The sequence below is a fragment of the Scleropages formosus genome, chromosome 8 (assembly GCF_900964775.1).
Source record: "Scleropages formosus chromosome 8, fSclFor1.1, whole genome shotgun sequence".
NCBI classification, from domain to species: Eukaryota; Metazoa; Chordata; class Actinopteri; order Osteoglossiformes; family Osteoglossidae; genus Scleropages; species Scleropages formosus.
Genome location: NC_041813.1, coordinates 840,712 through 857,067, shown reverse-complemented (window position 1 = coordinate 857,067; position 16,356 = coordinate 840,712). Strand labels below are relative to the sequence as shown.

The 16,356-nt window shown below is 47.7% G+C and overlaps 1 protein-coding gene across 5 annotated transcripts in view; it reads right to left on the bottom strand.

Moving 5' to 3' along the window:
• The window catches only part of inpp5a (inositol polyphosphate-5-phosphatase A), a 113,845-nt gene that overhangs the window by 44,856 nt on the left and 52,633 nt on the right, over window positions 1–16,356 (bottom strand). For all 5 annotated transcript variants that reach the window (XR_001965434.2, XM_018738081.2, XM_018738083.2 and 2 more), the window contains exons 6-8: window positions 8,438–8,501; window positions 6,816–6,919; window positions 671–723 (exon numbers count right to left, since the gene is read on the bottom strand). Coding sequence is in view for 4 of the 5 variants with exons in the window: in XM_018738081.2 (XP_018593597.1) it covers window positions 671–723; window positions 6,816–6,919; window positions 8,438–8,501 (221 nt within the window). In the remaining variant the exon portion in view is untranslated. The remainder of the gene's footprint in view (window positions 1–670; window positions 724–6,815; window positions 6,920–8,437; window positions 8,502–16,356) is intronic.

Sequence of the window (16,356 nt, the reverse complement as noted above, 5' to 3'; positions counted from 1 at the left end):
TGCCCTCTCAGTCACGCACCTTAAGAACAATATCATGGGGCTAATAAAATTGTAAACGACTCTCTGTATACACCGTGGGCCAACACACACACACACACACACACACACACACACACACACACACACACACACACACACACAGTGCCACGAATACATGTCGAGGGCAGGACGAAGTCAGAGAAGCACAGCAGGTGTCTGTCTCGTGCAGCGTTTAGTAGGGGCTGGAGCAGGACTGCTCGCTACGAACGACGGATCGGTCTCCTGACCCTCATGCATCCGCGTACATCGGCCTCCGAACGGCGGCAGGCCTGTCTCTTCCTGCCCAGCGGATCGGCTTCATGCCTCTCCTGCACTTCCATCCCTTTCATCTCACGTCAGGCCTCGGTTACAATATGATCCCTTTCTTCCCATGTCATCCTTCTATTAGATTACAACCCGCCCCCAAAGGAACAGACGTTGATATCCATCCAGCGCAGCTTCAATTGCGTGTAATGATTTCTGTCATCTGTCATATGCAACTCTTTGACTAACGTGATTACGCCTAATCCAATTGCCCAGATTCCTCGCACGCTGGCAGCGACCGGACCCAACTCGCGCTCTCCAGGGACTCTTGATGGTAAATGAGGACTGCGAGGCCCTGTGGGTAAAAGACTGTGAGAAGCAATCTTACCAATCAGCCAGAGCCCATCTAGTCCTGATGAAACCCTTCCTGGACCACTTACACTGCAGAGAGAGAAAGACACGGGAGTTACCATCGTCCACTCATAATTGAAACACATCCGCCAATGCAGCGAGTGAGCCTCGGAAACAAAATGCAACGAGCGACACGTAAGTTCATACAAATAATTGTCCCGTCAGCATGTGAACGGCACAATCACACGACGCGGTCCCGCAGCACGCAGAGCACCCCTGCATTAAGGGCATCGCTTATGTAGCGCGTGTAGCGCACGTAACGCAGCTCACGCAGCTGAACGCACGCTGAAGCTGCACGAGGCAAAGCCATTCAGAAAGGCGGTAGCTGCGTTGCTCCACACGGGACTCGAACCCGAGACCACGCATCCAGTTACCCGACTGTGCTGGGATTAAATCGTGTCAGCGTTCTAGTTCTCGCTCGGCTCATGACCTTTAAGGAAGCTTGTTATTAAAAGCAGCACAAATCGCTGCTGCACTCATCTTCCTTTTATTTTTAAATAAATGAATAAATAAATAAATAAATAAATAAAACCCCACAATTTCCTAATGAGGGATAAACTGCAGCAATGAATAAACTAATTAAGGCTTAGGTCACATAATTACAAATTGACTAATTTTATTTAAAAAAGTCTGATGTGAATTAAAGCTTGAGAGGTATTTGATTGCGTTTCACATCCTTCAATCTGCATTAGTACAAGATTAACTGTATAAAACTGAATTACATTAGCATACTTGAATTAATCTATAGCGCCTCGATGAACATACAGGCCTAATTACAGCTCGGCACGGGTCTCACATGAATCTGCAGAGAGGGTTCCACAAAAACACACTCGACACGTGACCTTGAAAAACAGGATGTGCAAAAAGCAAACAAACTGTTCAGCTTGGAAAGGTGCACTCATATATTGTACAAATACTGCCAGACAGAAAAGGCATGAAAAACAAAACAACAAATGATAGAAAAGCAGGATTTGGACTTTTGACCACAAGTTGCAGTTTTTTTTCCCCTCTCTTTTGCAGCAGAGTTTGTGTTTCTCCAGATGACATCAAAGTCATGAGGCTCTGCGAGAACTCCAGGAATTTGACCAGTTGCTTTACTGTGTGTCAGAGAACATATTGAACCATCTTGCAGGTTGTTATACAGCAACAAGAAACACTCACACTCTCTCACTCACACACACACACTTTTTTTTTTTTTTTTTTACAAAACAGCTTTAAAAGTCACATATTTAGAGGAAAAAGAATTATTGACATCTTTATTTAAAGTGAGCAGACATAAACAGTATATGAGAATCTCCTTCAATGACTACTGCTTTACCATCATTTACACTGTTAACCATTTGAGACCAAGGTAAAACAGTAATCAATCAGTCAGTAATCAATCTGACCCAAAGAGTGATTACTGGTGTTTATTTGTTGCTAAAAATAACCAAAAAAAAATTAACATGTTCATGCATCACATATTTACAGGCAGTTCTTTAAGGAGGCTTATTTGTCAAGACTTTAAGACCAACATTTTCAGTGAAAATCCCAATTTAAAAAAAAGAGAACAAAAACGATGGCCTATGGTTTAATATGCAAACTCCTGCATTCCAAGGGAAGTTTCAGAAAGGAGCTTCCGCATATTACACTGTGGGAGAATTTAATCTCAATTTAATTTAAAGATCCATTAAGTACAATCAAGCTGTTAGAATTTATCACCTGCCTGACACCGGATCTGATTGGTTCCAACTGCCCCCACATATAACAAATTGTGTTCAACGCTTGTGCAACATTTTAGCAAAGAAGCAGCACTACGTCTCTCTCTCTCTCTCTCGCTCTGTGTGTGTGTGTGTGTGTGTGTGTGTGTGTGTGTGTGTGTGTGTGTGTGTGTGTGTGTGTGAGAGAGAGAGAGAGACAGAGCAAGAGATAGTTTGAAACCGCTTTCATTCTTCCTTCAGTACCTATAAATTCTAAACAACAGGTGTAAAGCATATTAACGCAATGGATATAATAAATTACTTATGGTACACTACCATAATTAAAAAAAGGGAAAGAATTTGACACAAGCTAATTTGTGAAGATCGTTCAAGCAGCCAAATTCTACACAGAACCATAAAATGTATCAAAGGGAATAAAGCTCTGTATTAATAAATATCCATTGCTCTGCGAGAAACCTGAAACATCTTTTATATTGTTGTACAAGTTTTTCATCTCGCGAACCCCGTTTTGTCATTTTATGGTTAACATAATGATCTTACACTGAAGTACTACCAACATTAGTCATTAGTCAGTACTGTACACACATCAGTTAAATCATGCACATTTATGGTATGTAAAATGTCACTGAGCTGCCAGTAATAAATACTGGCAGACAGAAAACTATTAAGACAGAAGAAGGAACTCGATGGAAAAGAAAATTTAGCGACAGCTAGCACCGCGCCTCTCGCCACTCACGACGACCATCTTGGTGGCGCGTGGGTCCGGCCGGGCGACAGCCGAAGGTCTCTCTCGCACGCAGCGGCAGGTGACCCGGGATGCGCTCCGGCAAGGAGCGGGAGCCTCGAGCACGGACGCCCGTGGACAGCAAGGTGACCGGAGCTTCCGGTACACGCTAAAGTAAACATGGAGTTTGGCGATAGGGACGCGGGCTGTCAAACGCACTTTTCAGCGAAGATCACAAACGGGGAAGTCCACGAACCGTCTGTCCACTTGCATCTATTGCAAGTCCCCGCTGCCCCAAGGTTTCAGACATTGCTCTCCATCTGATGGAAAATGGAGCAGGCAGATGAACACCAGGAGGAACCCCAGGAGGAACCCCAGGAAGGAGCACAAGTAAAAGGAGGTACAAAGTGGCAGTGGCACAAACGCACAATGAGTGACCAGCAGCACAGATCACTGCTGATTAAGAGAGCGTGATGCAGGCCTCCATTCATCTTTATTCTACATCGCTTCATCGTGTACCGTTTCTCGTCGTCGCTCTCCGAGGGCAGACGGCGGACCGCGGATCGGCCGAGGAGGGCGGCCGAGGGCGACGCAAGAGGGACGGAAAGAGAAACGCCGAGCCCGGTTGGAGCGGCGCACCTTGGGCCGAAGGTGAGAGGGCCTGCAGATCCCGTTCTTACGTGACACTCCAGGACCCCACCCTCCCCGACTCAGGAGCATCTGCAGCCATCAGTCTGCCCTCATCAGTAAGTTCCTCACCAACGCCATCACCTCGCCGCACTCAAACCGGGCCCAAGAACCAGGTGTTCGCGAGTGTCGCAATGTGTCACCAAGCGTCTTGGACCATCTTATAATACCTTCTTACATCATCGAATGATTTGCCTTTCAGCCTGTGAGGGAAAATTACTTGCACAACATAACACATGACCCCCGCCCCTTAATAGCTGCAAACAAAACTGTTTATAACACAAGGTAGTAAGAAGAAAATTCCAAAATTGGGTGTAATGAATATCTGACACTGGAACCGTTAAAAGTGCGCCCATAAAGTGTGATGCTGATGTAATATTTTTTCTGGAAATGTGCAATGAGAGAAAAGAGGAAAGGCTGTGCAGCGCTACCAGCGCTACCAGAAATGACAAATCAACAGGAAGTGACAGCTAACTGAATCCATCATGCCCACCTTTCAAGAGAAATGTGGCTGCTGTTCTGTCCGGTTCCCTCTTATTCAGCTTTTCAATTAACGTCGTCTCCTCCGGCCGCTCCGGAGACATAACTCATAGAGCTCTGGGCGCCGACTCGAAAACGCTTTGCATATGGGCTGGGGGGCAGTCGTCTGGGTGGCGTGGACCACCAGGGCACCCCCCAGCACAGCAAAACACGGGGTGGGGTCGCGGGAAACCGTGCTGCCTCTGAGACGCGAGAAGAGCCGAGCACGCATGCAGAGACACGCGCGCAGGCGCGCAGGCACACAGGTCAGCTTCTCCTGGTTTCATTACCACTTACTACTTCTCTCAAGAGGGGCAACTGAAGCATCGTTCTCCAAGAATCCATCTCCTCTTTAAAAGTTGAGGAACAAAAAATATCTTTTTAATAAAAGAGTGTTTTCCCCGCCCTCCCGAAAGTTGTTTCCGTTGACCTTCCGTCACCCAGAAGAGACACTGATCCCTTCCTCTTTCCAGACTGTGCGACAGCCCCTCCGTGTCGCTCGGCGCGTCTCATTAGGGCTCCCCACACGGCCCGCTTTGCTCCGCGACGCTCCGCTCGGAAGACGGCGCACCGAATCCACGACACAGCCGCCTTCCGTCTCGTCCTAGATCCTCTGCTAATAGGATTCCTTTAGGCTGCAGATGGATTGCAAATATAGGTGGTTTCATCTACTAAAAGACAACATAAATCAGCATTGCGAAAGAAGAGACGGTTCAGGGGTTATCGCTACACTGCCTTCCTCACGAGAGCGTTGCATTAAAGCATTAGTGAAATTAATTCATCTTTCATAAGAGGTTTGAGCAGTATCTGTGATCTATGATAACAACCAATTTCTCACTACAGACAAAAAAAAAAATACTCAGGCCTGATAGACTACACAAATCTGCTCCTTTTAAATGGGCCAACATTATCTAGAGTGCTGCTCCCCGGGGGATCATCTGAGATTCATAACCCGGGCCCCCAAGCCTCATAAATCAAGGGGAAACTTTTGTCATTTTTCAGCTTTTCTTTTTTGTTTTCCTTTCCAAACATTGTCAGGGCAGTAATTATTTGAAATTGCATCATGCCTCAATCAATGTAATTAGTTTTAGATCATCTTCAAATAGGAGCAGAAAAATGGAAAGGGGTTAGGAAGGGGGAGAACATGGAAACAGAAAGATATTTCTTAAAGGGCACGTTCATCTCCTTTGCATATATTTGTGCTCTGCCTGCTGGAGCATGGGTAACAGATGATGGGAAGAATGGAGACGACACTTGGCCAGTCATGCTGGAAATGCTCTTTATTACTTTATCAAAAGAACTTGTAGAGGCACTGCTAGATGGGGGGCGGGGGGGTCGGGGGGGGGGATGTTCACGCAGGGTACTCTCCAGGCTATCTGACAAAATCACACCCACGAACACAGCAGGTCAATAGGACGGACGAGCGGTCACCGAGGTGGTCTCGCCGGGCAGGAGGGCCTGAAACGCCGCTAAGAACAAGTGTTTATTCATGGTCGCTACGATCACTTGAATCTTTATAGCCTGAATCCATAAACTTTGAGGAAGTAGGCAAAAAAGTGTTTGGTCAAAGGTCAAGGCCCAAACTGTTGCTCTTCAGCAATACCAAGCGTAAAGTGTAGCACACGTCACCGTTCAACAAAGACGTGTCTTAAACCTTCAAACAAAATGACCGTAACTGGAACGCAGGCAGTGTCGTTCATTCGCATATGTAATGGTTCGCATTTGTTTCTCCCTTTTTAAGCTAAATTAAATGTAACTTCTTTAACTTCTTAATTCAGTTATTACGGTTCCTATGATTCATTCTTCTATTCATTGACTCAAATCATAATAGAGAAAACATTTCCTTCACAGTTCTGATTTAGTCAAAGTAAAATAGAGACGATTGTTCTTGGAATTGCAATAACTAGTTTTCAGCCACATTTGCAGCACATCAGCCAGCAAACAGACAATCCTACTGTAAGCGTCCATACATGGCCTGGCAAGGAAGTTTGCACTTTGCTCGAAAATACTCAAAATTAGTACCAACAGAGAGAAGTAGTAGAAAAAAATGAAATAAATTAAAATCAAGAAATTCAAATTGAGTAATAAAGCTCAGTCTTGCTGTTTGCAGAGTATTACTGCCCACCGAAAATAACATTTAAAACACACGTAAGAGGGAAACCCTTACAAGCCCTTGGAAGGTGGAGTGGATAAGAGCAATGGTTTGTCTCATGAATGCTATAAACAAAAACATCTTATAAATGCCTTACAGTAAACAACACCTGGAAAGTTTCATTGTGGGTTTTTTTTTCTTTTACTTCTCGCAGTAAGGCACTCTGAAGTATATATACTGTCTTTAAAAAAAGCTGGGAGCTCTTATGATCAAACGCCATTCTTTACATTGCCCTGGTCCCTTTAGCAGAGCGGCATCTTGTACACAGATGCACAATGGCTGAAAGGGAAGAGAGCGCAGGTACGACAGGTACGACAGGTACGAAACGCAGAGCACCTACCTCGGGGAAATACTCCTGGGGAAACTTCTCTTTTTCCAGCATTGAGGTGCTTTCTAGTGTGTCTGAGTAGATCTCCTTGCCAATCACTTTCTTGTATTTCTTCGCTATAATGGGAGAAAGAGAGAAAGAGAGAGACAGAAAAGGGGGGGTTGATTATTTCCTTATGTTATATTGAACTGTATTTATTATCAATATTTCATTCAGTGCCTGCTGCAGAGAACGCCAAGAAAAGCTTTCAGCGTCACGAGACAGAACGCAAGGTGGGAGCTGGAGGTGCAGTCGGAAACGGTGCAAAAAAGGGCTTTTCTCAGCAACCGCACCACCTGCTGGAAGTAGTAGGAACCACAGCGCCGCCGCCGCCGCTGCCGCCGCCGCCTCCTCCTCCTGCCCAAAGCAGTTAATGTGCTCAGGGTGCGCACGTCACATTGACTGCACTTGGTGTTAAACACAGGAGCATGTATATTAAGAGGGGGTAAATACTTCATCCTTCGAGTGGCAGTGACTCTCGTTCTCTAACCGAACCCACAAATCGCCGCTTTCTTCAGAAGAGCGTTTGCGGAAGACCACTTGGCGGCCGTTCCGGCGAGCTCCCGGGTAGGCGAGGCCCGGCCCACGTGCCACGACAGCGGATAGATTCTCGATGCGACTGCGCCTCGGGGTGTCGCTACGTGCTACTGGCACCGGAGCAAAGCGACGTTCGCGAGCTCCAAACTAGCGCAGCGGTCCAAGGCGTTTCCACAAGTGCGAATGGGGCGGGGCGGGGCGGGGCGGCGCGGCTGGGGGTTCAGAGGGGCCCTGTCCTTCACTCCGATGACCCGTGTTAATGCTGACTCCACCGTAACGAGACGCTTTCCTTCATATCTATATCCCGCGTTTAATTAGTGTGGCCTCAGGGACCGCGGCCCCCGACAGCAGCCAGCGATGAGTCAAGCTTAACTGTCCAATAACTTCCACGGACAATTACTGCGGCGAGAAAATGTCATGAATTAAAACGCTCGGGCTGCTCTTAGAGCCGTAAGCGGCCGAGGAGGAGCGACCTGCGGCGGCGGCGGCGGCGACAGAGAACACGAAGGCAACAGGAGGTGGTTTCCAACGATCCGCGTCAGACGTGTCGTCACCTTCCGTCACCAGCAGTCGCCACCCTAGTCGGCGGGAGTGAAAAGCGGAGCAGTTCAGAAGGCAGAGCATCCGCACAGAGACGTGTGCGTAGACGCCGGGAAAAGAAGCCGGATCCGCGGCGAGAGCAGCCTGAAAGAGGGCTGGCGAAGCTCGTGCCCCTAACAGTGCTGAGATGAAGGAAGCAAACAGCAGAGACCGGAAAAACAGTTTTTTTTATTAAAGGAAGGCACATGAAGCCCACAGAAAGATGCCACTAATGATGCTACTTCCAGCCCAACATTCCCACTTTGCGTTCCTTTTAGGATACAACTCTGAGCCCCATTAACCCACCTGTTCGCAGTACCTTTCACTTACTACGAAATATATACAGTGTAACGGCAAATACAGCGTTTCCCCAGAAGTGCAATGAGTACAGTGCCCTATAAAGAAACACGTGGTGTATTTACACACGGCTCCCACACAGACACACACAGGTACACATACATGAATAAAACACATTTTACCTTTAAAATCAAACTGAAGGGTGTTTTTCAAGGTTTCATGAAGAAAATAGCAACTTCCAAGTGCCTGCAGAGGGAAAGAGGAGATGATCACATTATGTACAATGTAGAGGAAGGGAAGCGATCACGTTAAGGACAAAGCACAAAGCGAGTCACGAGGAGATGCACGTAAATGTGAAATGGCGACCGCGCTGCCCACCGCCTTTCGGTGACGGAGCCCACAGAGGTGTGGCCAGGCTCCACTTTTCAGGTCTTTGCTCAGCGGAACGTCACGCGACTATTTCAATCAGCGAAAGTCAGTTCAGTTTGATTCAGTTCCATTCTGTGCTCTCTTTAAGCAGAAAGAAAGATGCAGTAAAGTGCTGTGAGATGAGCAGGAATGCAAAACACTGCTCTGTGCACAAGGTGCCTTTACACCACGACGGGCTCTTGTGATTTAACTAGAGGGGCAGCACTGCCGGTAGAGCCCCGGTAGAGCCCCGGTAGGGCCCCACGCCAGGGCGGCTGGTTCTCGGCAAGGAACAACTGAGCCGCCGTTCTCATTCGGGGCTCTTTGTACCTTCCTCTCCTCTCCTCTCCTCTCCTCTCCTCTCCTCTCCTCTCCGCCGTCCCACTTCTGGCCCCCGACGCGCTGCATTATTTATGAGAGCAAGCACATCTTGAGATTAAACATTTGCTGATTTGTCAAAGGCGCAAACATGAGGTCCTGCCTATCTCCTTGACATACAAGTTCACCCGGTGGGGGGGAATGAATGAATAAATAAATAAATAAATAAAAACACAACACCGTCCTGCATTTAATTGATGAGAACATGCCTCGTGACCCAAACAAACAAACCGCATGCTGCTGTTTTCACCCCCTGCAGCGAAGGTACTAAGAAGAGAGGAGCAGCATCACTTAGGGCTCAAGGTTAGGATCCAAACGCAGAAGGACGACGAGCAGCAGGAGAAGTCGTGTGCGTTTCTCATTCTTAGATACTTTCACAGGAAAACTCCCTTTGAGTTTTGCTCAGAGTAGAATTCAACTGCGTGAAAAATACGAAGAGCGGAAGAATGTCCTGGGTCGCAGGGCTGCTTCAACACAGCGACAACTGCTACCAAAGAAAAGTCAATACTTTACACTGTGTGAAATCAACACGCTGCACTTTTACACTTCACAATGTTGTCAGTAGTATTTTTACGCAACTGTCACACAGCTGTTATTTAACGTTACGAATTCCCATCTTCAAACTACGTTACTTCTGCAAAATGCAGCTGAAGATGAAGAGCATCTGCGGCAGAATGAAAAACAAAAAAATGGATAAATATATTTTTGAGGAAGCATCTCACGCGCGCACGCGCACACGCACACGCACACGCGTATCTACGGCTGCATTTACGCAAGGAGGCGTCGGACTAAACGCACACGAGCAGAGAGCACTTCTCTATTTCCCAGTGGTTTCGACGAGGTTTGCCCTACACGAGCACAAGTCATGCAGTGAGTGCCCTTGCTAGTGGCTGCGCAGTTTTTGCACAAGTACAAGAGCAGAGCAGCGAAGGCACGAAGAGCAAAGCCCAACTCTGTGCCCGCGTGCACGACTACAGGTAGAGAAGCAGATGTCGTCGTCGTCGTCGCCGCCGCCGCCGCCGCCGCCGCAGGGCTACGAGCGCAAGAGGTAGGGAAGGAAGACGCGACGAGGGGTCGGACGCGAGGCGCCGCCCGGCGCCGCTTGCGACTCCTAGCAACAAGTGCGACGCCGTGCCACCTACTGCAGCGGCACTAACTAGACCCCGTTGGCGGGACGCTGATGACTTATTACCCCATTACCTTAACAAATGCGATTACTGCAAACTGGATTTACATGATTACTTTAAACAAATTGCAATTAATTGAGTTTCAAATAAATGATAAACAATTGCCGAGACGGCCACTTAGACACAATCATAAAAATCTATACTTACCCTCCAATAAATATTTCACTCGGGAGTTCAAACGCACTCGCTCATTTTTTTCCCCTCTCCTGCCGTAACCTTCAGCACGAAGAGCCTATTATATTAGCCGGGCGCAATTAATCCATTTATCATGAAACATGACAGGCTCAAAATATTAATTAGAGCAGGTCTCCGATGACAGGAAGCGCTTCTCCTTTACCAGCCTCCCCACAATGGCCAGTGTCAAGCGTATGTTTGTCACGTCTCACTTTATTGATTACTTGCCAGGTTCACTTGAAATAATTAAAAGTATATTTTACATATTTATAAACCAAAGTGTCATGAGCGCTACTTAATTTCCCATTAGTAAAATGCACTCTATTAAGTGCGGCACTTGAACCGGGAGGAGGTCGGCAAAGAGCGATCACTGTAATTGTAGACAGAAAGACAATAACTGGGCCATAAAAGCCCGGTTTTATTGGCAATTCTGGCATCGCGTGCCCTCATCTCCGTAGCATCTACCCAAGTCATTATGGAGCCGGGCCTTTTGTTCAGCCCCGCGGCACGTGGGCCTAAGCGGGAGAAATTAAACACCGTCTGAAACGCGCTCTTGTTTCGCCGTGCACCGAAACACAGGAGGCACTGCGGGGAACAACTTATTTTACAGCTCGTCCATAAACGTTCAACGTTCCTAAGAGTTTGGGCTGAGAATCAATGCAGGTTCCTTTAACGCGGGAGCAGAGGGCGACGGCAACAGGAAGAGTCTACTGAGAACAAGCCAATACACACACACACCGCATGCGTAAAACGGTACAGGATTATGTAAGGGAGCTCATATACCACCAGATAAAGTAGTACGGTACCATAGTATAGCGCAACAAGTCCCAAAATGGGACCGGATCCTTTCAAATTCACCCACTCGGGTGAAGCACATTTTTATGAAGGGAGGGTTTCAAAAATTGTACTGTAGTGTTAATTTCTCTAAAGCCATAAAGCTTCTGAACGATGAGCAAACGGTGTTGTTACGGAGTAAACTTCTTTGACGGCACAACGCGCTTGATCGCAAAGCCCTGAAACCCTCCTTCCAGAAGGCCTCAGTGCCACGCGAAACCGAGCAGAGATTCTCTGACCTCTAAATGGATTTACTGCTTTTAATTTGAAGAATGAACCATAAAGCAAGCATAAAAGATGTCATTTTTCTGCGGCACGCTGACCTGCTCCAGCACCTTAGTATAGCCAGCACAGTTCATTGGGTGTCCGGGGCAAAGTGACAGAACGCTTTGGGCCCTGGTTTGACTCACTTCACACGGCAGCAGCACGCTGTGAACTCCAGCTCCCCCCCACACACACACACACACGACATGAATAGAGAGCCTCAGTACAGCCATATAGCATAGACTGTCATCAGGAACCAAGGCAGTTAGAGACGTTTACATTTATCAACTTAGACGCTTCTCCAAAGCAAATTAAAAAGTTAAGGTTACGATTATTTACCCATTTATACAGTTGAGTAATTTTACTGGAACAATTTTGGGCAAGTACCTTGCTCAAGGGTACAACAGCCAGAGGTGCAGATCGAACCTGTGACCTTTAGATCCAAAGGCAGTAACTCTAACCACTACGCTACAGGTTGAAAGGGAAAAAAAAAGAATCCTAAGGAACAAACAAGCAAAGAATAATAAATAACACATGCAGCGATGGAGAGAAAGAAAGGGATTCGTACAGCATCACCTGGAGAACGTGCTAACAGTAGAGGGAGCGCTCTTCTGTTAATAGGCCAGAGGTTCCAATGTGACTGTTCGTTGATCTTTTTAAAAAAAAAAAAAAAAAAAAAAAAAAAAATTGCACTGTAAGCAGAGCTATGAAAAGTGTTTTGCACTGTTCTAAAAGCAATCAACAATATTTTTTTTCTCTATTTTTCCTCTAAATATTTTTTAACTTCTGGGATCGTGACGCAAAAATCTGCACCGGGACAGCCGGTAGCGTACTGGTTAGAGCCGCTGCCTTTGGAGCCGAAGGTCACCGGTTCAAATCCCACCTCCAGCTGCAGTAGTCCTGAGCACGCCATTTACCCTGAACCGCTCCGGTACAAATCACCAGCTCTAAAAATGGGTGAACACTTGTAAAGTGGGTCAACGCTGTGAGCATTTTGGAGAAAAGCATCAGGCAAACGAGCACATGTATCGTAGCAGCGATAGGAATTTGCCTATTGTAGAAGTCTCAATGAAAGCGAAGAAGCCCTGCAACAAGCAGGAAGAGAAGCATCCTCCCGCACTGAGGAAACGGTTAAAGACGGGCAGCAAGGACCCCCAACGCGAGCGAGGCGCCGCACGGCCTCACTTGATATTCAAGGACCACAGGTGTTCGGTGCCTTCGGAGGAGCCAATCTCCAATAGTGCACAAACAGGGTGTTTGTCGTTCTCTGCAATGAAAACAGGCCGAAAAGAAGCGTCAATAGAGCCGGGACACGTCGCATCACAGAAATACAGATGGAGAAGCGGAGCGGCTTGGGCTGCATGTGTTTGCCAAGCGCCTCTCACACTCCAATTGATTGAGTATTCAGAGTATTGAGCTACGGTGTCTATTATTCATCGGAAGACGGAGGAGCCGACTGGATACACAAGGAAAGAAAAGTCATTAAAAGTTATTCTGTCACTTTTGCTGTTTGCAAACAAGCAGCATGTTGAACGATGTGTCGTTTCCCGAACGAGCCCTTGCACGTGCAGGGATGTCGCTCGAGAGCACGCACTCACGCACTCACGCACGAAACACTCGCACCCCACAGCGAGGGGGCCACGCAACAGCGCGCGCAAGTATCGGTGCGGCTTCACGCAAACTCGGAAGGCGCCGCTCGCTTGTGCCAAGCGCGACCGTGCAGATGAGCGCGTTGCACAAGAATGTCGAAAACACGCTCAACGCGCAACGCCGGTGGCCCGCAGCGCTATTCGGCAAGAGAGGCGAAAATTCAGGGGGAAACGGACCGTCTCTGACAACGCATCCGTCAAAAATAGGTTAAATCCAATCTGGAGCTTTGTAACGTAATACGGTCAACCTGCCCTTTGCAGATCTCTCTACTCTTGAGGACAAGACATAATGAAAGAATGAAGGCGGCGAATGCGAGCAGCGCTGCGTTTCACCTCTACGTTTATCGTCTCTTTAAACACACGGGTGTCGGGCGTAAACAAAACGGAGAACGGTGGCGGAAAACCCCGAACGGCGAGGAAATTCGTCTTTTTTCCCTGCGAGACACAAAGGTGGCCCAGCAGTTCGGGCAGCGAGTCACGTTCCTCGGGCAAAAGGAGGCGCAGAAAGCCTCGAACCGAGCGCAAACGGAGAACCCGGCGGTGCCGTTCGGTGGCCCGTTTGCTTCTCGGCGGAATGCAAGAGATCGTAATGGTGCCCCCCCCCCAAACCCCGCCATCGCCATCGCCGGGGGCCCTTTGCGAGGCCTAAGCCCCTAAACTGCAGTGACAGGTTTGCATGATTGATCTAGAAACCACTGATTTCATTTTCTTCTCCAAAATATTATGGATGGGCCTAAACGAGGAGTAATTGGACAAACCAGCAGCGGGGCCTGACCTGCCAACAATCGGGGCTGCTCCCAAGGTTGGCCGCTTCCACGGGAAATATTGTGCATTAATTTCATTTAGCCATCCAATGGTAGAAGTTAATTAAATTGCTTGTCCATTGTGTTCATCCACTTACAAAGTTAATGATATTGTGCCTCAGAATTAAAGAGCATTTTATAAAGCGTGCACGATGGAAGCTGGCAGGCACTACATTGCCCAGTTGAACTCTGTCAGTCCTCGGCCTCACGGAGCCCATAATTAGCGCACAAATGGATGCTTCCATCTGCCAATTTCCTGCCAATTTCCTGCCACGCTCATCATTCCTGCAGTGCGATCCCTACCTAACCTGCAAGGTCGCGGCTCCCAAGCAATAAAAACATTGCCGCAATAAAACGGCACAAACAATTCATCTCTTGAGAAATTAAATGACTCAGACTTTGAAGACAACTTTTTAAGAAGCGGAGGCGCCACACAAGGGACGGGACGGGACGGGACGCCCACGGGCCGATACCCAGGAGAGCTGCTGAAGCCGCACACCGCAGGCACGTTACTGCGCTTCGCTCCTCCTGGGACAGTCATCGGTGGGGAATAAGCGCCGTGCGCAACGTCCGCACGGCACAAATCGTACCGCCTTCCCCGTTAGCGGGGGCGCGGCCCGGCCCGTGTCCGGCTTCAGGGGGCGGGCGTGCTCCGACCTTCTTCATCTACGTTCGACGCTGCCACTTCGGAAGGACGTCGCTGCATTTTATTGCACCGAAAATGCCTTTACCTAAAGGATAATCTATGGAAATAGAATAAAAGCAGGTTTCCTACCATTTAAGGATGGCTTATTCCACGCAATACCTGCTTTGTTAACACGCAAAATGAATTTCCTACTTATCTTCAGTAAGTGCTGCACAACTGATGTTAATGCATGCGCACATAAATTTGCCACTGTTCTTTTACAAGTGTTTTCATTGAAGAATGGCATATTCTCTTTCGCACACAAGGAGTTCACAGAGATCTAAATGGCGTACAGGGGGAAATTTCTGCTATGAACTCTTCAAAAGGTATAGTAACTGTTACGTTTTGGAACCACTAAAGAAGAAGCAGAAAGTATGTTCACCCGCAACACGCAATGACTAACAAATAAGTACTTTTTTCAGCAACACATCATTTTTACATTTACAATTACCATTAATTACTGCAGCAATATTCATTAATCTATATGAATTTTAACATTAATTTTTGCAAACTGGGAAAGATTCAATGCGTAACACCATGAATACACTACATTTACATTTTCGTTTACTTAGTAGACGTTTTTCTCCAACGCGACTTCCAATGAACTCTATGTAGCATTACTGTGAGCCCACACACCTTATTCACCGCGGTGACTTACACTGCTAGATACACTGGGTCACTCATCCACACATCAGTGGAACACACACACTCTTGCTGTCACTCACACACTATGGGGGCACGTGAAGAGCCCGTCTTTGGACCGTGGGAGGAAACCAGAGCAGCCAGAGAAAACCCACGCAGACACGAGGAGAACACGTCCTCTTGCACCACCCAGGCGCTGAGAGACCCAACTAAATGAAAGTACGCAAACAGAGCAGTGTGTGAAATACCACGTGGCTCTGGCCACCGAGCGATCACACTAACGCAGCAAGAACTCAGTGCCGTAATGCGGCGCAGCGGACACGTAGCGGCCGAGGTGACCGTCGCTACCACGTGCGTTCACAGAGGTGACGTCACGCTCTCTCCCCGTCACTGTCTCTGTGCAGGGAGCGGAGCGGAGCCTTGGAGCGGAGCCTTGGAGCACAGCCACGCCCATTAATACACAACTCTCTACTGAAAGAACACAAACTCGGTGCCGTTTCCCCAACGTGGAATATAACTATTTCCGTGCAATGCTTTGCTGAAGCTCATCGCCTCGCAGGGCAGCGGCAGGTACGGAAATTCAAGTAAGCAACGCTGCGGCCAAATACCAGTTCACGTAACGCAGCTCAACAAACGAGCACGCAGCAGTACAAGGCACCGTTCGCTGGGCGCCGACCGCTTCGCTGAGGACGGGAGACGCGACGGGAGGCTTTTGCAGGACAGAGCGATACCGTCGTCCAGAAGAAAACACGGACCGCCCCCTAGTAAAGGATTTTTTTGGGAGCTGGAAGCGGGAAATGACATCTCCCTTTGTAATCTTCAAATAAACCGGTGATATGAAAGCCCAGTGTGGTGAATAACCACTTTTCTCTGAGCAGACGTGCCACAGAAACTAATCAAATCATCTTTTAAAAGGATACACAGATGATGAATATTATATGTTTTATTAGATATAAAAAAAAAAAAAAAAAAAAAAAAAAAAGAATCAAATACAGAACAATTGGGACATCCATTAGTAATTACTGTACAATGACAGTACCTCCATTCTTTGTGTCCCGCCCATGCACGGCTGCCAAG